The sequence below is a fragment of the Columba livia genome, unplaced genomic scaffold (genome assembly GCF_036013475.1).
Source record: "Columba livia isolate bColLiv1 breed racing homer unplaced genomic scaffold, bColLiv1.pat.W.v2 Scaffold_140, whole genome shotgun sequence".
NCBI lineage: Eukaryota > Metazoa > Chordata > Aves > Columbiformes > Columbidae > Columba > Columba livia.
The window spans coordinates 598,053-619,241 of NW_027043036.1; the positions used below are offsets into that span (position 1 = coordinate 598,053).

The 21,189-nt window shown below is 52.3% G+C and overlaps 2 protein-coding genes across 2 annotated transcripts; one reads left to right on the plus strand and one right to left on the minus strand.

Annotated features, from left to right (window-relative positions):
* The first annotated feature begins 10,509 nt into the window (after positions 1 to 10,509).
* On the plus strand, positions 10,510 to 11,604 carry LOC135577809 (olfactory receptor 14J1-like). Its single transcript, XM_065047930.1, has one exon. It carries the CDS (start codon positions 10,510 to 10,512, stop codon positions 11,431 to 11,433), a length of 924 nt encoding a protein of 307 aa, XP_064904002.1. The 3' UTR covers positions 11,434 to 11,604.
* A 6,659-nt stretch (positions 11,605 to 18,263) lies between these two features.
* LOC135577793 (olfactory receptor 14J1-like) lies at positions 18,264 to 18,847 on the minus strand (the record flags this gene model as incomplete). Its single annotated transcript, XM_065047915.1, has 2 exons — positions 18,264 to 18,272; positions 18,383 to 18,847. Coding segments are annotated over 2 exons (474 nt in total), but the record flags the coding sequence as incomplete, so codon positions are not given.
* Between the last annotated feature and the right edge of the window lie 2,342 nt (positions 18,848 to 21,189).

The window sequence follows — 21,189 nt, forward strand, 5'->3', positions numbered from 1 at the left end:
CCCTGGGCACCCCTGGGTGCTCACCCGGCTTCACAGCTGTTCAACATGGCCTGACAAGAGCCCCATCCTTACAGACCCCACAAGCTGTGCCTGTGCCAGTTTCAGGAGATGCCTCCAGGAGCTACAGCTGCACTGCCCTGCACCCACAGACTTACCATGGCAAGGGCTGCAAAGGTTTCTCCTCCAGTGAGCTCTCAGTCATCCTCCCAGTCCTGAACACCTTTAATCTCTCTCTGCCTTGCTCGTCTCCTGAGATCCCCAGGCAGAGCCCTCAGCCCTGCTGCGTGTGCAGAGGAGCTGCTCCTGGGCAGAGCTGTCTCTCTGCAGCGCTGCCGCTGCCATGAGCTCCCTGTGTCCCAGGAGCCCAGCCCAGCTCAGCAGCACAGGAGCAGCACAAGGCGCTTTAATGACCCCTCTGGTGGGTTTGGTGCTGAGCCCATGAACTTTACACCCTGAGGAGAAGCTGAAGAAACTTTTCAAGAAGTCAAAGTCAGATTCAAACTCCAAAGTTTCTTGTAAAGCTAATGGATCCCATTGGGGAACACTACTGAGGAACTGTCCCCAGGGTCTGTTAGAGCAGAAAACTGGAGGCAGAGATGATGGGTCAGGAAAAGCAAAGCAAATGTCTCTCTGATGCTGAGTAAACCTGGATGTGTTTCATTAACCAAAGGGCCAAGCCCTGACCTCCAGGCCCTGGGAAGTCAGATCTGTCCCTCCCACGTTGCCCAGGGCCCTTCCTGGGCCAGTGTGATGTGGGGCTGTGCAAGGCCAAGGGCAGGACTATGGTCTCACACCTCCCAGGTTCCTGCCTGGGGACAAGGAGCCATGAGGCCCCTGTGCTGCAAGGACAAGGTGTCTCCTCACAGGCATCAGAGGTGCAGACAACAGCCATAGCCAAGGGGAGAAGGAGCTCATGTCTGGTGGGGCTTTCAGCCTGTTTCCATCCCTTGATCATCTCCACGACAGCCTGTCCTGTGCTGTGGCATCCCCTGCACCTCTGTCCCTGCAGGCTGGAGACATCCCCCCTGCTGCCCCACCTTGCTCCTGTCTGAGCATCTTCCTTCCTTTGCTGAGATCTCTCCATCCTCCCCAGCTGCTCCTTGAAGCACAAAGCCTTGGGCTGATGCAGACTCCCTCTGCTGACCTGCTCCCCCACAGCACTGCCCTTCCATCACATTCCTTTCTGCTCATGTCCAGCCTGGACCTCCCCAGCTGCACTTTGGGCCATTATTTCTTTCTTATGCTCTTTCCCACTATGAAGAAACCTCCACCACCTCTGAAACCGCCCTTCAAGCACTCTCAGGCTACTCCTGCACTGCTGCAGCCTCCCCAGCGCTGCTGGGCCAAAGCAGCCCAGGTCCCTCAGCACCCCACACCATGTGCACAAGGTGCTGAACCTGCCTTGGCACAGCCCTGCACTCTGCAGTTCCTCCCTGCTGCTCCAAACTGGGAAGCCGCACACTGGCACACACCCGTGTGTGTGTGTCACACCAGTGCTGAACCGAATGGGATGAGAACTGCAGGTGTCTGGGTCCCCACGCTCCTCCTCATGCAGCCCCGTGTGCAGCTGCCTTGTTCATGGTGAGCGTGCACCACGGGCTGGTGTGGTGTCCTTGATATTGCCAAGAGAACCCAAGTCTTTGTCTCCTTGGCTATGGCGATCATCTCTGCCAACAAGGCCTGTGAAGAAACATGTTGTCCTCAGACACCGGGGGCAGCTCAAGGCCTCCTTGCACACCCCCAGTAAGGGTGGGAACTGTCACACCATTGTCCTTCACGCAGCATCACACACCCCACATCACCGTGCACCAGCAAGGGCCCCGAGCAATGAGTGAGGCAGAGGATCTGCCTCTCCTGGGGCTGATGTGGCAGCCCTTGTAGTGCCCAGGCCCTTCTCCTCAGGGCCACTGCTCAGCATGTCAGGTCCTGCTCTGTCCTGATGGATGAGGTTATTGTCCTGCCCTGATACTGAACTGGAGACTTCAACTTGTCAAACTTCAGAGCTTCCTGATGGGCGAATACCAGATATTCGCAAGGTCTGGACTCTCCCCTGGCTGAAGCTCCATTTGCTCAGCTGTTAATGTTTGCGTGCAGATGGTTTATCCTGATGAGGGTGTGTCTCCCAAGAGAACAGCGTGAGGAGTTACAGGACACTACAAATACCACCTCCTGGAGGAAATTCGGGGTCTTGGGTGTCTGATACTCATAATGTCAGAGCTCTGGAGTCACAGGGGTTGATTCCTTTCATGTGGGAGAGCAGCAGGAATGCGTGGAGCTCTGTCTGGGGACAGACAATGTCAGCTGAAGGTTGAGGAGTCAGCATGAGAGGGCAAAACAACATGGGCAATGTTGTGGTGACTGGACATCAGCTACAGACTCACTGATGAGGAAGAGGAATGAGATGAGGCCTCCTTCAGACACATGAAAGAAGCCTCATGTTTCCAGGGCCGTGTCCTCATGGCAGACCTGAGATATCCCAATATCTGCAAGGTACCGGCCATCCAGGAGGGTTTGGAACCCATTGACAACATTTCCTGACACAGGTGACTGAGGAGTCAGTGGGGTGAGGTGCACTGTGGGACTTCACACTTACAAACCAGAAAGAGTTGGTCAGGATGGAACAGTCAGGGATGGAAAGTGGAGCTGAGGCTCCTGGGAGATGATCACAAAGCCAAGAGCAGGATTTCAGGAGAGCAAGCTTTGGCCTGCTGAGGGACCTGCTTGGGTCCTGTGGGATATGACCTTGGTGTCTGCAGAGCTTTTCTCTCCCATTTCCTCCCTCCTCTCTCCCACCTGCTGTTGTGCAGCGTTTTTTACCCTTTCTCAAATACAATATCCCAGAGGTGGTGCCAACATCACTGAGTGGCTCAGATTTGGCAAGGAGTGGGTCCATCTTGGAGCAGCTGAAATCCCCTCTGTCTGACACTGGGCAAACTCCTGTTGTCTTCCCAGAGAGGTGACAACTGTAGCACACCCACACCTACCCCCAGTCCCAAGGGTTTGTCATGTAAACCCAATAGAGAGTGACAATGTGTTGGGTGTTGCAAACTACATGATCATGTAGAAGAAATGGACAAGATCTTCTGTCAGCAACATGAGGAAGTCACCAGTCAATGAGCAGGTTCCTATGGGGAACTGTAATTGCTCTGACATTAACTGGCCTGGCAAAGTGGCAAGTGCCATCAGTCCAAAGGATCTTGGGCCAACTGCTTAACGTGTCTGCATTGTGGGCCAATGAGAGTGATGCTCAACTGGATCTGGAACTGGGAAACAAGGAATAGCTGGTGAGGGATGTGAACATCAGTGTCCACCTTGGCTGTTGTGACCAGGACACAGTGGGGTCCCAGGCACCAGAGGGGAGGGAGGAAGGCCAGCAGCACAGCACAGGCTGGTGGGTTCCAGAGGAGAAGACTTGGACATACTGGGGGATGGTGGGCAAAGCGGTGACATGGAAGTAGGTGTGAAGGGTGAAGGAGCTGAGGATCAGCCTTACAGGACAGCCTACTCCAAGCACAAGAATGATCTCTCCAAGTCCCCGTGGAAAGAAGAATTTATCTCATGAAGCTGCTGATCTGAACTGTTGGAGCTGCAGGGCACAAAGGCAGCACACAGGAGGTGGAAGCAGGGGAAGCTGCAATGGTGGAATTTAGAAACCTTATCCATGGATGCAGAGAATATGCCAAAGCTACCCTGGAACTGATACCTGCAGGGGAGGCTGAGGGCAGCAAGATGAGCTGACACAGCTTCCTTACAGAAAAAGGCCAGGATAACATAGACCTGCTGCTGAACTTCGTAAGAGTAGAATCAGATGGGACTGAGGTTCTTCATGGCATCTTTGCCTCCATCTTCACCAGCAAGGTCTCCAGAGACTTTGTTCCTGAGCACAGGAGTCTGGAGAACACCCAGCAGTGGATGGGGCTCAAGTCAGGGGTGACCTGAGCAAACTCAGACACCGTTACAGAACAGGAGATGGGTCACTTGACCAGCCCCCTGAACACAAGTATCACTGTGCTGTGGCACCTGAGACTGCCAGGAACACCCACCTTTGATCCAGAGGAGTGTGACTCCTCTTGAGGTGTCCTGGCCTTTTCCCTTGCTCATATGGTGATTTAGTTACGTACTTTTCTGACATATTCAGTCTTTCCTAGGAGACATTCCACATCAATATGAACTGTAGTCTGCTGATACCACCTGTTCTGGAAAGGGAGGGAAGGGCGAGCAGGGAAGGGAATAGAAGAAATTTGGCTTTATTGCTATTTATCATGGAAATGCTCTCTGTTTGGTTATTCCTGAAATCCCCCTAATCATCCACACCAGACTTGAAGCCTTTAGGAAAATGATGCACAGAGCCTTGGCTTGTAAGAGCATTTTAGATGTTAATGAGCCCTCTGCTGCCATGATCCTGAACTGCAGCTACTGAGAGAATGAACAAACCTCTAATGAAGTGAAAGGCAGAAGCGAACCCCAAGTTTCTGAGGGTGTTTGGGACCCCATGAAGGGCCATCACTGACACAGCTGTGCAGGAAACAACCAGTGCAGGTCCCTGTCCCTGGAGGCTGGTGAAGGAAAGACTTGGAGACACTGTTTCCAGGTGGTGAGGGCCATGTGGAGGTGGCTCTGATGCCATGTCAGCCCTTGATGCTTGTTCATCACCAGAATGGCTGAGCCCTGACCCCTGGGACCTAGTAGATTTTTCTCCAATGTTTTTCAAGGCTTTTCCTGTGGTCAGTGTGAGTGTTTTGTGTTTTGGGGGTGGTGTTTATGTCAAGTGCTGTTGCTTTAACTGCAAGGCTCTGGTTTTCTGTGGAGTTGGAAATGCCTGTGAGCAAAGCACAACTCACCCAGCTTCTTTCATACACCTGGCAATGGTCACCAGTTACCTCAATGTCCCAGTCCCAAACTTGCTTGAATCCTCTATTTGGATCCATGGCCCATCACTCCAGGAGGTTCATGGATCCACCAGGCTCATGGATGATTCCTGAGGATCATCCAAGTGTGGGCAGTGTAAGAGAGGAGCAGAGCAGGGTCAGCTCATGGGCCATGACTGAGCACAGCCACCCCAGCAGCAGCCGTTCCCCATCTCCCAGGCACAGCCATGCCCACAGCATGCAAATGGCACTGCCATACGTGATTAGCCCAAGAGAGGCCTTTCTTCCTTCCGTATTCCCAGGAAGATCTTCCTCCTGTTCCTCCTCCACCTGCAGACATCAACTGCTTTCCATTTCTGGGCTCAGACATGGCGGGAAGGGTTCACTGAAGCCATCAGCCATCTCATTGCTTCTCCCTGACATGCCCTGACCCTCTCCCACACCTACAATGGCCAATCACGGCTGCTCAGGCCTCCCGCTCTTCAGAAGAGGCCTCGAGATTCTTGGTTCTTCCTGGTGCTTATTATGAGCTTCCTCGCTCTCTCCAGAGTTCATGATGAGCTTTCTTGTCCATAACAGCCCCTTTATGACCATGTCTCACTAAATGGTTGTCTTTGTATGATCATTTGTACAGAAAGGGCAGTCACAGGACAGCACCCAATATGTCAAACTGATGCCCAGTGAAATGCCGTAAAGCCCTGATGAGTTCCCCCTGTGTCTGTGTCTCTCCTGGAAGGAGTCTGTCCCGAGAAGGGGATCCAGCTCCTGCCACTCTCTGCAGAGGCACATGAGCAGTGTCCATCACCTGGGGACACAAAGGGTGACGTTTGGCACACCACCCTTCATCTGAACCACTTAGATGTGTGCTTGTGGATGAGGTATGGAGCCTTATAGTGCAAATACCTATTTAATTGTCATTGCCAGAGGGGTGACCACAGATGCAGAGTACTATTTTACAGATATGTAAATATAAGCATATACGACTGACATTCCTAGACAAATTACACAAACACTTGAAGGATTATTCATGCCTTTTAACATGATTATCCTCAGAAGGCCACCAGCTTTGCATCTCAGGAAATGGGATCCAGAGTCCAAGGGCAGGATGGTTTGGGCTCTGTGCTGGGATCTGGAAACTGAAACGTGCTCCCCTCTCCCAGCCCCCTGCCCTCCTCAGTGAGGGTGTGAGACATTCTGCCAGCGAGGGCTGAACTCACAGCCATGACCAGTATCTTATGTCCAACTGCAGCCAGTGGTGTCCTGCCAGCTCAGGATTGGAGCTTCCATTGCTGGAGGTGTTTTAAAGACGTGGAGATGTGGCACTTTGGGACATGGTTTAGTGATGGACTGGGCAGTGTTTGATTTACGGTTGGACTGCATGTTCTTAAGGCTCTTTTCCAGCCTAAATGATTCTCTGATTCTCTGATTTGGGTTGAAACCGTTTCAATCCCATCACCTCCAGCTTCTCTCAGAGGCGGCTGTTGTGTGGCACAACTGTCCTGGCTCTCCAGGCAGGTTGGGCACTGGGTTGGTGTCTGCATTGGCAGTTTTCCCCTTCCTGGGGTAAAAGGCTGTTGAGCAGAGACAGTTGTAGAGATTTGGGTCTCAGGGGTTTGCAGCAATCCTGTCAAACTCTGAGCAGGATGAGCTTTGGAGCCCAGGAACAATGGAGATGCTCTGAAGATGTTTGTCAATGGTGGTGCTGGCACTAGTAACAGTAACAGGGAACTCCTTATTCTCACTGAGGATCATGATGAACTAAAGCTCTTGAATTTCATTCCTAACAGTCATTCTTGCTTTTCTAAGCATCTACTACACCTCAGCAGTTGTGTCTTGAAAGAATTTCTTAGAACAATGCTCTTTTTCTCACTTTTTTTTTGTTTTAATCATTTAAAGAGTACACCTCTTGGACAGAATTACCCCCAAATTGTGCTTCTTTCATTATTTTTCTACCTTTTAATTATTTCTTACGTGATGTGATAGAGGTTGCATAGGAGAACAGTTTCTTTTTGAGACAAAGAAGGCCAAGGAACAGATCCCAGGTCAGTGGAAAGACCCAAAGGAAGCCAGAATCTTTATGTGTGTGCACTGACACACACTGTCACCTGCATTTCCAGTCTCTGCAGTCCCAACAGTGCCGCAGAGTCTAGAGTTCTGAGGTCACTTCATCTGCCCTGTGTGACACGTGTAAAATGGAACTACCCCAGTCCAATGGCTGGTTTTGATTCTCTTCACAGCCTGAAGCACCACATGGGTCAGGAGACAAGCCAGGATGGGGGAGAGTGGCCTCACTGTGACATCGTCCTGCTGTCCCAGCTCCTGCGATGCTGCCCCTGCTGTCCCATAGACTGGAGAGGATTGTGTTAGTTCCAGTGACCACTGACTTGATCCCCATGCACTGCTGGTTGTTCTGCCTCCAGTCACAGAGGCCTGGGAGACCTTACTGGTGAAGGTGGAGGACAAGAGATACAGAGAATATCAGTTGTTTCACATATTAAATTCATAAGTGTCCACACAGTGTCTTTGTTTCTCCTTTAACTGTTCTTGCAGTAGTAACATCTCATTATGGGGCCCTTGAATTGCCTTACAGGTCTAGACTGAGTTATGATCTGGACTGTTGATGTGCTTGGAGGCTGCTGTCCTTGAGACCAGAGGAACTCACTCCTGCCACCCTGCCTGGCAGTTCATTCCATCCGTGTCACAGCTCTGTCTGCAGCACTGACAGCTCCAGCTCCCCAGTCAGGTCCCTGGCTGAGGACATTGCCTCACATCTGGGCTGAGCCACCCCAGCTGTGGCACCAGCCCAGCTCTGACCTGCCACAGGAAACCTGGTACCAAGTGTCCAAGAGCCCATGTGTGCAAAGGCTTTGCTGCAGAGCACACACATGACATGGCCAAAGCTTGGTCAATGTCTCTCTAGACCTAGGAGTGTAAAACCAGAACAAAATGCCTAAGTTCATTCAACTGAAGATATTCCTTCCCCAGTTTGCAGAAATTAGATGCTTTGCTGTAACATTCCTGGTGTCCTGTCTAATGATGGGACAAGAAAAGATTATTCTCATACCAATTCATTTTTTAAAATAAAAAATACAATGCTGGAAAGAAATGTCTCTGAAGAGGAGAGAGAATCAACATCACTGATTACTTCAGCTTCAAAGTTGTGCCATTGGAGTCCCAGAGACACCTGGAGGAGCCCAGAGGGGACAGAGCAAGGGACATCATGGGCTGCTCCTGTGCTGCTGAGCTGGGCTGGGCTCCTGGGACACAGGGAGCTCATGGCAGCGGCAGCGCTGCAGAGAGACAGCTCTGCCCAGGAGCAGCTCCTCTGCACACGCAGCAGGGCTGAGGGCTCTGCCTGCAGCACCGAGGGCACAGGAGCCAGGCACAGAGAGGTTAACGGCAATGTGGGGTGGTTGGTTGCTGAGGATTCAATGAGACAAATCACAGTTCTAACACGGTAAGTCTCTGGCTGTAGGACAATGCAGCTGCATTTCCTGGAGGGAGACCTTAAGCTGGTACATTCCACAATTTACAGGATCTGTCAGGTCTCTCTCAAAGTATCTCTGCTGTAGAGGAGAAGAACACACTCCAGAGCAGGGCTTCCCTGCTGCACTGTCACAGGAACAGGGAATGATGACAACTTCTGCTGAGGGTGACTGCATGGGGAGCACCCAGGGGTGCCCAGGGCTGTCCTGCAGAGCAGGGTCCCTGCACCCCAGGGCTGTGCCGGGCAGGGACTCTGCCGCCTGCCAGGGTCAGCGCTCAGCCTGCCGGGGAGATCCCAGCAACACTGAGGGGAGAAGATGTGGTGGAGGAGCAAACCCTATTGGGCAAGAAATGTGCCTCTGCTGTGGAGAGGGTGCTGTGTGGCTCAGCACTGCTCACAGATGCAGATCACCCCCAGCATTTTTCCAAGTGGATGCCTCAAGAAGAAGATCAATGCAAGGATTGCCAGACAGATAAGGAGCTTTCCTGAGCCTGTCTTTTCAGTTTCCTCTCCCAAGGGGTGGGGGGTGCAGGAAAGGATAAAATGAAAACGCCCTCTCATGCTTAAACAAGTCACTGATACTCCTGAACTGCAACTCTGAGTGATCAGTCCATCTGCCAGAAGGCTCATGACATCCCTTCCCCACCCCTCTGCCTGTGCACAGCACCTGCATCACCTTGGCTGGACCCGTCAGCCTTAGTCTGACCTGTCCTGTTTTCCAGCCTGCAGACAGGAAGATGCCCCCAGGCAGTGCCCTGTGAACAGGCAGGATCTGTAGGGCCAGGGGGAGGGCACAGAGGGTGGGATGGTCTGTGAGCACTGACAGGGAAGAGACATGGACAGGGAAACACCTCCCAGGGGAGAATCTCCAGGCAGCTGGGAAATGATCAGAAATGAGAGGAAACCAAACCCGGAATGGTTATGGGAGGGAGAACAGAGAAAAGCCCCTGTGACCCCCTGCAGTGCAGATCCCTCCTGTGAGCAGCCCCCTGGCCTCCTGTCCCACCCAGCAAAGCCTCTGCCCTCAGGGCTGGGGGCTCCAAGGCATGAGGCAGCTCCTGTGCAGCCAGAGCTCCAGTTCCTCTGCAGAGCACAGGGGCTGAGAGCAGCTGCCCGGCAGTGTTGGTGTCTGGGAGGTGCTGCACAGCTGGGGAAGGGTGACGCTGTCTGAGTGCCCGGCTGCCTCTGCCCTGGCCTCTCTCACACCCACCCTCACCGCATTTTCCTTCTTGCTCCCCTGCTCTGGGTCACTGCTGTTGGGATCTTGTTCTTGCTGTCAGGCTCTCTGGGGATGGCAGTTTCAGCTGCAGAGTCACAGCCTGATCTTGTGGGTCCTTTCCTGCAGGTGTGTCCATGGGCACACGTGTCCCAGCTTTGCTCTGACCTGTGGGGTGTGGGCAATGCAGTCTGTGGGGCTGGGGAATGAGAGGTATGTTTCTTGGGCGTGGGGTGGGACTTTTCAGCGTGGGGTGCTGAGACCTTCGGAAAGGGTGACACATGCCGTGGTCTGAGGTGGATCCCTCTGCTCTCAGCAGTGCCTGGTGGCTTTTCAGGGTAACATGGGAGTGTGATCAGGCTCCATCTCAGAAAGGTGCCAGCCCAGGGCAGCTGGAGCAAGACAGAGGGACAGAGCAGCTGCCCTCACTCTGCACTGACCCACAGGCACCCTCTGGTCTCAGAGGACTCGCTCTGTTCTCCCTGAGTGCAGCAGAAATGCTGCGGGTTTCTGACACCGAACAACACTCTGCAGTGGATATGGGGGGAGGAGTAAGAAAACGTGGAACTCTTAAACTGCCTTCACCATCTCTCTTCCCTATCACTGGGAATGCAAGTGCTGACAGCCCTTCTATGTTTCCAGAACCAGGACAGTCCCCACCGTTCCTGTGGCCCTACTTCTGCAGAGCTGGACTGACTTATCAAGAGCCCATAGGCACAGTCCCTGCTCCTGGTTGCACATTTTCCAGCACCAAGCAGGGCTCCAGCCACAGTGCTGAAGAAGGTTCTCCTAGAAAAAGTAAAGCGTGTCTGTGTGTGACGGGGGAGAGTCTATGGGAGTTGGTTTGATTTTTGTCACAGAACTCTGCCCTGGATTCTCATTGTCTTTTTTTTTTTTTTTTTTTTCATGTGACAGCACCCCATGCTCAGGAAAAGCAAATGTCCAACAGCAGCTCCATCACCCAGTTCCTCCTCCTGCCGTTCACAGACACACGGGAGCTGCAGCTCTTGCACTTCTGGCTCTTCCTGGGCATCTACCTGGCTGCCCTCCTGGGCAACGGCCTCATCATCACCACCATAGCCTGGGACCAGCACCTCCACACCCCCATGTACTTCTTCCTGCTCAACCTCGCCCTCCTCGACCTGGGTGCCATCTCCACCATCGTCCCCAAGTCCATGGGCAATTCCCTCTGGAACACCAGGGCCATCTCCTACACAGGATGTGCTGCCCAAGTGTTTCTGGTTGTCTTTTTAGCTTCAGCAGAATACTGGCTCCTCACCATCATGTCCTATGACCGCTACGTTGCCATCTGCAAACCCCTGCACTACGTGACCCTCCTGGGCAGCAGAGCTTGTGTCCACATGGCAGCAGCTGCCTGGGCCACTGGGTTTCTCAATGCTCTGCTGCACACAGCCAATACATTTTCACTGCCCCTGTGCAAGGGCAATGCCCTGGGCCAGTTCTTCTGTGAAATCCCCCAGATCCTCAAGCTCTCCTGCTCACACTCCTACCTCAGGGAACTTGGGCTTATTGTGGTTAGTGCCTGTTTGGTTTTTATGTGCTGCATTTTCATCGTGGTGTCCTATGTGCAGATCTTCAGGGCCGTGCTGAGGATCCCCTCTGAGCAGGGACGGCACAAAGCCTTTTCCACCTGCCTCCCTCACCTGGCTGTCATCTCTCTGTTTGCTAGCACCTCCTTTTTTGCCTACCTGAAGCCCCCCTCCATCTCTTCCCTATCCTTGGACCTGCTGGTGTCTGTTCTATACTTGCTGATACCTCCAACATTGAACCCCCTCATCTACAGCATGAGGAACAGGGAGCTCAAGGATGCCCTGAGGAAACTAATGGAGGGATGCATTTGAAAAATAATAAAGTGTTCATCATCTTCTCTTTAACAAATAACAGTTTTAATGTAACTCATTAGAGGCCCAGACTTGTGTGTGTGTGTGTGTTGGTGGTGTTTATTTTTTAATAAATCATGATATTTTTGTCATCCCCTTTCTAATTCATTGTCAGCTTTTTTTCAAACCCACTGGCTGTATAAATATGGACCCATGCTCTCTGTGTATTTAAACAAAATAAAGGGCTCTGCAGTGATTTTTTTTTCACTGATATTCTTCCTCCAAGGCCTGTTTGGAGCTGCAGGGACAGGTCCTGTGTGCATGGGAGGAGGGAAAAGAGTCCATCATGGCAGCCCTGCCAGGGAGCAGCAGCGCTTGTTCTTCCAGAGCTGTTCTGGTTCCACTCCCACACTCTCCTTCTCATCCCTGGTGTTGGTGCAAGGCCTGAGTGCTCTGGCAGCTTGGTCACCGTCCTGCTGTGTGTCAGTGCTGTGAGCGCAGGCAGGGACAGGCAATGGGCACTGCTGTGACAGAGCTGGCCTCACAACAGCCTTTCCAGATAGAAACGTGATCTCCTATGGGCAGTGCCAAAAGGCTTAGGTCTTCTTCAAGTTTCTTTCAAGAACTCTCACAAGAAAGCAGCCTGGAGGATGAAACATCAGAGTACAGCTGAACGGTGTGTGGTGGCACACAGCAGTGTCCTCTCACAGCCAGGCTCCTGCCAGAGACCTGCAGGACCAGCAGAGCAGGGGCTGGGCTGTGCCCCTGTGCACTGCACACCCCAAAGAAGCTGCCCCGGGGCATCGTCATGGACTGGCCCTTCACAACCATCATTTCCAGCACTGGCCTCTCACCCCAGCTCAGAGTTCTTTGTCTCTTCATGGAATTACACTGAATGAGTAGGTGAGAGGTTCATGTTTGCATTGTACAGATGAGATGTGAGCATGCACATCACGTACGTGAGGTGACACAAACCCAAGTCAGCACAAATACCATCAGCTATTCTTTGTTGTTCCATGAAGGCCTGTGAGACAGACAGTTTATTGAGGTCACGTCATGTTGGGACTAATATCCCATAGGAAACCACCAGAATGCAGCACTGGGATGTGCTTCCTTGAGCCAATGTCCATTCCTAATGATGAGGGACATCAAAGATGAATGCAGAACATGGGAACACACCGTGCGGCTGAGGAGCCTCCCAATTCTAGCAACAGAAGTCCAGAGAGACACTGTGACTTCTGCCTCTGTGTGTATAAGGGAAAGTGTCTGACCCTGAATGTCTCAATGTGTTTCACAGTCCACGAGGCCAGCTCAGATTTGGACACCTGACAGAACCCTGATATTTCTGTGTGTGACTCCACGGACAAACCCCAGTGGCCCAGTGAGATTCATCTCAGCTTACTTGGACAGGCTCACCGCAAGTGTCCCTGTTTGCTCCATTTCCTTTGCCATCTCCATCACATGCTGTTCTACACAGTCCTGCATCTGGTCCTCTTTCCCTGTGGGAAATTCTGGATTGTGGTCTCAAAAGTGCCACAGTAATCAGAGAGGTGCAGTGGTCCTTCAAAACGGCAGAGGAAAAAGCCCATCTTCAAGAATAGCAGGAAGGAGAACTGGGAGAATTATGGTCTGGTCAACCTACCTCTGTCCCTGGGAGAGAGATGGGAGAGGGCCACATTCTCCTGCAGCCATGACCAGGCTGTCAAAGGACAAGGAAGGGATTGCTGAACCCAAATGGGCAGGGGAAAGAAAGGCGTGTTGTATACATGTAGTTTTGCAAGGCCCCAGACATGGTCTCCTGTGGTGCCTTAGAGCAGGTTGGGGAGATCTGGGATAAAGATGTGGATGTTGTGATGGGTGGGGAGTTGGCTGGATGACCAAGCCCAAATATCATCAGTGGTACAAAGTCCTCTGTTTAGCCGGTTTCCAGCAGCATCCCTCAGTGGTGAGTACTTGGGCCAACACTGTTGAACGGCTTTATTCTGCCTCTTCAATATGTCATGGAGCACATTTTCAGCTCCTTTGTGGATGATGCAAAGCTGGGCAGAGGCCTAGAACAACATCACCTGGTGGACCCTTCCTGGAGCAGGAGATTGAGAAAAGATGATGTTCAGGGCTCTCTTCACACCTGAGTTATTCTATGATTCAATGAATCTTCACCTTGGAGAGGTGTTTGAAGACAGAAGATGTCCTTACCAGCTAAAAGAATGAATCTTGCCTGCAATTGCTAACCTAAAATATGTAAATCCTCTCAGTTTGGGTCTGTCTGCTCCGCTAACAAAGATAAAAGTGACTTTTAAAACACCCAGTCAGAACCTGCAAAGAATACTGTCCATGCAGCTCAGACACTCTGGATCCTGCACAAATAGCTGAGTCTTGTTTTAACATCTGTCTCAAGACTGTTACATAAAGTGTCATTTAGCTGAACTTTGCTCCTTTTACGCTCATTATAATACTAAACCACACATCCCCAGGATGGGAGCCCCAGGCTCAGCCCGGAACACTCTCTCTCAACAAGCATGTGTAGTGGTAAAATGATTATGTAACCAATATGCCAATGTGTAAGCACTTGGCTCTTTAGGACTGCCGGGAGGGTGTGAATGTAGGGATAAGATTTGTATATAATAGATGTTCCTTCTCTATCTGTTGTGCTGGTTTCATTCCAGCATCCAGACTTGCACAACTCTGGAATAAACAAGATCTCATCTCTGGGGGTGGGATTGGCTTTGCACTTCAGGTAGCGAATTCACCATGAGAACCAGGAAGAAGGAAAACAATAAGAAATAAAAGAGGTGGGAGAGGACATAGAAAAGGTTCCAACATTTCACATTCCTGTCAAGAATGCTTCTCCTCTCAGATATTTAGCAGGAAATAGATTTGATCAGTTTGAGAAAACAAGCATAGTTTTATCTAATCAGGTCGCGGCCCATAAGGAGGGGGATGGATGGGTGTGGGATTATGATGGCAGTAGAGCCTCCTAAACTCATAACTGAGTGGAAAGACTTTGGCTGTGAAGGGGACAGTGGGGTCAGTTCTGTGTCTGGAGGTGACAGCCCAGCAGCAGGGACATGGCTGGGAAAGAACCTCTGCCCAAGGGCCCACAGGTCTTACCCAGGAAGAGAGACGGGTTGTCATGTCCATCCCACCTGAGAACATGACGGGACATCGGCAGGGACATGGTCGTGTCTGTCAGAGAAGCTGAAAGGCCAGCAGCACTCATGGGATTTAGAAGACCATGGCGAGGTGACTTCTCTCTGGTGAGGTGAAAGACCACAAGAAGCCTAACGGGTTGGGTTCTCTGCTTGAAGGGCAGTTTATGAGATGGTTGAGTAGCAGAAAAAAAGCAAGAAAGAGGAAAAAAAGTCACAAAGTGACTTGGAAGATGGAGACTGGATATCAGGAGTAACAAATGTCACTGGAAGGGCAGTGCTGTGTTGCAAGAGGTGACCCAGAGGGAGCTGGATCAGCCCATGGTTTGTGTTCCAAAGAGCAGCCAGTGAGGGTGCAGACACAGCAGTGAAGGTGCAGAAATGCTGGGTGAGAGCAGGTGGGGAAGCGAGATGGGTGTCTGCAGCCTGCAGGGAAAGAGGGGCAGGGGTAGCACCGTGTAGAACAGCCTGTGGTGGAGATGGCAAAGGGCGCTGTAAGGCTGGAAGGGACCCACAGAACCCAGGTCTCTGTCCCCTTGGCCAGGGCAGTTGTCTCTGTCACTGAGGCCCAGGAGAAGACATGTTGTCCTCATGGCACTGGGGCCTCGGTGCCTCCTTGCAGGCCCATGGGGAAGCTGGAAATTGTTGTGCCAGTGTTGTCCTTCCCTGGGCCTTGCACACCCACATCCCACGGTCCCAGGAAGAGCCCTGAGCCGTGTGTGAGGGACAGGATCCCCCTTCCCATTGCCTGGAGCTCATGGCTCCTCCTTTCTGCTTCAGAAAGCAAACCAAGGGGTTTCTGAGCACCAGAGCTGAAGAAAAGACTCAAAGGAGACCTCATGGTGGCTACAGCTTCCTCACAAGGGGAGAAGGAGGGGAAGGTACTGATCTTTTCTCTGTGGTGACCAGTAAAGGAACCCAAGTGAATGGCAGGAAGATGTGCCAGTGAAGGATCAGTTGGACGTGAAGAAAAGATTCTTCCCCCAGAGGTGCTGGACACTGAACAGTCTCCCCAGGGAGGTGTCACGGCCCCAACCTGATGGTTTTCAAGGAGAGACTGGACAACGTCCGCAGACACACGGGGTGACCTGTGGGGTGTCCTGTGCAGGGACGGGAGTTGGACTCCATGATCCTTGTGGGTCCTTCCAACTCAGGACATTCATTGATTCTATGAAATACTAGGTGAAACATCCATGTTTTCATTGTGCAGATGAGTTGTAAACACACACATCATGTGCATGTCCACTGTGTGCATGTGGTGAGATGAACCCAAGTGAGCACAAATGCCGTCAGCTATTCCTTGGGGTGCCATAAAGGTCAGTGGGACAGAGATGGTGTTCAGGGGTCTCTTCCAACCTGCGTTATTGTAGGATTCCATGAATCTTTTTCTTGGAGAGCTCTTTAACATCAGAATAGACAGAGGAAGGAGAACAAAAGCAGAGGTAGAAGCAGAGATATAAAATGTCCCAGAGTAAATACAGCAGCTCCTCTGAGGAACGTTTCTCCACTCAAACCCTTGATAGGAAATCTATTGGATAAATTTGATGAAAGCAGCTCAGTTTGATCTGCTCACACACTGGACCACAAGGGGGGTGATGGTGGGTACGATGTCATGTGGTCACTTGTGTCTCAGGAACTCACAGTCCAGTAGGAAGCCAATGGCTGTGGAGGGCACTGTGAGGTCACTTCTGCCTCTGCAGGTGATTGGCCAACAGCAGGAACAGGGCTGGGAAAGGACTGTGAGGTCACACACACGAGACGAGCAATCGGGCCCAATCAGCATGGCTGGATGAAAGGCAGGTCCTGCTTGACCACCCTGATCTCCTTCTGTGACAAGGTGACCGGCTGAGCAGATGAGGGAAAGTCTGTCGTGGGGAGTGAATCCGCCACACGGGCTGTGGGTGTTGTGTCCTTAGACTGCAGTAAAGCCTTTGACACCGTGTCCCACAGCATCTCCTGGAGAAGCTGCAGCTCGTGGCCTGGATGGTGTATGTGCGATGGAGGGCTGGACCAAAAGAATTGTGGTGAACAGAGCCAAATCCAGTTGGCGTCCGGTCACAAGTGGTGTCCCCAGGGCTCAGTATTTGACTCAGTTCTGTTTAAGCTTTATCAGTGATGTGGATGAGGGGATCGCGTGCACCCTCATTAAGTTTGCAGATGACACCAGGTTGGGTGGGAGTGTTGATCTGCTGGAGGGTGGGAAGGCCATGCAGGGGGATCTGGACCTGCTGGATCGTTGGGCTGAGGCCATTTGTATGAGGTTTGACCAGACCAAGGGCCGGGTCCTGCACTTGGGTCACAACAACCCCAGGCTCAGGGAAGAGTGGCTGGAACATTGCCTGGTGGAAAGGGATCAGGGGGTGTTGATCGACAGCAGCTGAACATGAGCTTGTGTGTGCCCAGGTGGCCAAAAAGGCCACCAGCATCCTGGCTTGTATCAGGAATGGTGTGGCCAGCAGGAGTAGCGTCATTGTGCCACTGTTCTCAGTGCTGATGAGGTCGCATCTTGAATCCTGTGTTGAGGTTTGGGCCCTTTATCATAAGAAGGACATTGAGGCACTAGAGAGAGTGCAGAGGAGGGAACGGAGCTGGTGAGGGTCTGGAGCGCAAGTGTGATGAGGAGCAGGTGAGGGAACTGGTGGGTTCAGCCTGGAGAACAGGAGGCTGAGGGGAGACCTTCTCGCTGTCCACAACTGCCTGAAAGGAGCTTGGAGCATGGAGGGTGTTGGTCTCTTCTCCCAAGTAGCAAGTGATAGGACAAGAGGAAATGGCCTCAAATTGTGCCAGGGGAGGTTTAGATTGGATATTACAAAAAAATTCTTCCTGGAAAGGGTTGTCAGGCATTGGAACAGGCAGCTCAGGGCAGTGGTGGAGTCACCATTCCTGCAGGGGTTTATAAGATGTTTAGACGAGGTTCTTAGGGACACGGTTTAGTTCTAGATTTAGGCTGTGGTTGGACTCAATGATCCTGAGGGTCTCTTCCGACTGAAATAATTCTATGATTCTCTATTATCAACTAGAATATTCTTCTATCGCATCTTCTAAGTGCTCTTCACAAACCTGCCTCTTCACCTACAGTCCTGAAACTTATCTAACTAGATGCACAAGTGTTGAATACTAATTGTAAATGGCCACTTCTACAGGAATAAGCTTGAGAGAAACTTTGCAAGAAGATATAAACCATCATGCACTGCCCTGAGGAGATCACCTTTCTATCTGGAAAGGCTGTTGTGAGGCCAGCTCTGTCACAGCAGTGCCCATTGCCTGTCCCTGCCTGCGCCCACAGCACTGACACACAGCAGGACGGTGACCAAGCTGCCAGAGCACTCAGGCCTTGCACCAACACCAGGGATGAGAAGGAGAGTGTGGGAGTGGAACCAGAACAGCTCTGGAAGAACAAGCGCTGCTGCTCCCTGGTGGTGCTGCCATGCCAGAGCTGTTTTCCCCTCCACCCACACACAGGAACTGTCCCTGCAGCTCCAAAAAGCCTTTGCAGGAAGGATATAGTGAAAAACAAGTCACTAAAGAGCCCTTTATTCTTTTTAGAGACAAGGAGAGCACTGCTGCTCATTTAAGCAACCAACATTTATAAAAGAAAAGCCAGCAGTGAATTAGAAAGGGGATGACAACATTATCACGATAAGAAAACAACCAACAACAACAGAAAATCGAGTTGACAGGCTGGGCTTGTAATTAGCTACATTAAAACTCCTGTATAGAAGAAGATGGCCAGTTTATTGCTTCAGAAAACAGAGGGATATGAGTTTGCACAGGGCATCCTTGATCTCCTGGTTCCTCATGCTGTAGATGAGGGGGTTCACTGCTGGAGGCACCACCGAGTACAGAACTGGCACCACCAGATCCAGGGATGGGGAGGAAATAGATGAGGGTTTCAGGTGGGCAAACATGCCAGTGCTGAGGAACAGGGAGACCACGGCCAGGTGAGGGAGGCAGGTGGAAAAGGCTTTGTGCCGTCCCTGCTCAGAGGGGATCCTCAGCACGGCCCTGAAGATCTGCACATAGGACACCATAATGAACACAAAACAAATAAAAGCTAAACAGGCACTGACCACAATAAGCCCAAGTTCCCTGAGGTAGGAGTGTGAGCAGGAGAGCTTGAGGATCTGGGGGATTTCACAGAAGAACTGGCCCAGGGCATTGCCCTTGCACAGGGGCAGTGAAAATGTATTGGCCGTGTGCAGCAGAGAATAGAGAAACCCAGTGGCCCAGGCAGCTGCTGCCATGTGGACACAAGCTCTGCTGCCCAGGAGGGTCCCGTAGTGCAGGGGTTTGCAGATGGCAACGTAGCGGTCATAGGACATGATGGTGAGGAGATAAAACTCTGCTGTGATCAAGAAGAGAAACAAAAAGAGCTGTGCCGCACATCCCAAGTATGAGATGGCCCTAGAATCCCAGAGGAAATTGGCCATGGACTTGGGGACAATGGTGGAGATGGAGCCCAGGTCGAGGAGGGCGAGGTTGAGCAGGAAGAAGTACATGGGGGTGTGGAGGTGCTGGTCCCAGGCTATGGTGGTGATGATGAGGCCGTTGCCCAGGAGGGCAGCCAGGTAGATGCCCAGGAAGAGCCAGAAGTGCAAGAGCTGCAGCTCCCGTGTGTCTGTGAACGGCAGGAGGAGGAACTGGGTGATGGAGCTGCTGTTGGACATTTGCTTTTCCTGAGCATGGGGCGCTGTAATGAGAAAAAATAAACACATTGAGAATCCAGGGCAGTTCTCTGACAAAAATCAAATCCACTCCCATAGACCCTCCCCTGTCACACTCAGACACTCTTGTGTTTTTCTAGGAGTAGCTTTTTCAGCACTGTGGCTGCAGCCCTGCTTGGGGCTGGAAAATGTGCAACCAAGAGCAGGGCCTCTGCCCATGGGCTCACGTTAAGTCAGCCCAGCTCTGCACAAGTGGGGCCACAGGAACGGTGGGGACTGTCCTGGTTCTGCTAACACAGAAGGGCTGTGAGCACTTGCTTTCCCATTCATAAGGAACAGAGATGGTAAAGGCAGTTTAGGAGTTCCAGGTTTTTTTACACCTCCCCCCATATTCACTGCAGAGTGTTGTTGGGTGTCAGAAACCCTCAGCATTTCTGCTGCACTCAGGGAGAACAGAGCGAGTCCTGCGAGACCAGAGGGTGCCTGTGGGTCAGTGCAGAGTGAGGGCAGCTGCTCTGTCCCTCTGTCTTGCTCCAGCTGCCCTGGGCTGGCACCTTTCTGAGATGGGAGCTGATCACACTCCCATGTTACCCTGAAAAGCCACCAGGCACTGCTGAGAGCAGAGGGATCGACCTCAGACCATGACATGTCTCACCCTTTCCTAAGGTCTCAGCACCCAACGTTTAGCCCAGGACACACACAGCTCATTCCCCAGCCCCACAGACTGCATTGCCCACAGCCCACAGCTCAGAGCAAAGCTGGGACACCTGTGCCCATGGACACACCTGCAGGAAAGGACCCACAAGCTCAGGCTGTGACTCTGCAGCTGAAACTGCCATCCCCAGAGAGCCTGACAGCAAGAACAAGATCCCAACAGCAGTGACCCAGAGCAGGGGAGCAAGAAGGAAAATGCGGTGAGGGTGGGTGTGAGAGAGGCCAGGGCAGAGGCAGCCGGGCACTCAGACAGCGTCACCCTTCCCCAGCTGTGCAGCCACCTCCCAGACACCAACACTGCCGGGCAGCTGCTCTCAGCCCCTGTGCTCTGCAGAGGAACTGGAGCTCTGGCTGCACAGGAGCTGCTTCATGCCTTGGAGCCCCCGGCCCTGAGGGCAGAGGCTTTGCTGGGTGGGACAGGAGGCCAGGGGGCTGCTCACAGGAGGGATCTGCACTGCAGGGGATCACAGGCACTTTTCTCTGTTCTCCCTCCCATAACCATTCCGGGTTTGGTTTCCTCTCATTTCTGATCATTTCCCTGCTGCCTGGAGATTCTCCCCTGGGAGGTGTTTCCCTGTCCATGTCTCTTCCCTGTCAGTGCTCACAGACCATCCCACCCTCTGTGCCCTCCCCCTGGCCCTACAGATCCTGCCTGTTCACAGGGCACTGCCTGGGGGCATCTTCCTGTCTGCAGGCTGGAAAACAGGACAGGTCAGACTAAGGCTGACGGGTCCAGCCAAGGTGATGCAGGTGCTGTGCACAGGCAGAGGGGTGGGGAAGGGATGTCATGAGCCTTCTGGCAGATGGACTGATCACTCACAGTTGCAGTTCAGGAGTCTCAGTGACTTGTTAAAGCATGAGAGCTCATTTTGCATTTATCCTTTAACACATGCCCCTCCCCCCACCCCCAATTCCAGTCTTGGAATAGGAAACTGAAAGGACAGAATGAGGTAACTTCCTTACCTTTAACGTAATACCTGTACACCAGCAGCAGAAGGACCCTTCCCTGCTAGGGGTCGTTTCTTCCCCACAGTTTCTCCCCTCCTTGTTGTTGGGATCTCCCGGGCAGGCTGAGCGCTGACCCTGGCAGGCGGCAGAGTCCCTGCCTGGCACAGCCCTGGGGTGCAGAGACCCTGCTCTGCAGGACAGCCCTGGGCACCCCTGGGTGCTCCCCCTTCAGTCACCCTCAGCAGAAGCTGCCATCATGCCCTGTCCCTCTGACAGTGCAGCAGGGAAGCGCTGGTCTGGAG

What these genes read in the sequence shown, in the direction of transcription:
- LOC135577809 (XM_065047930.1), top strand. Translation starts at nt 10,510, where the DNA reads ATGTCCAACAGCAGCTCCATCACCCAGTTCCTCCTCCTGCCGTTCACA.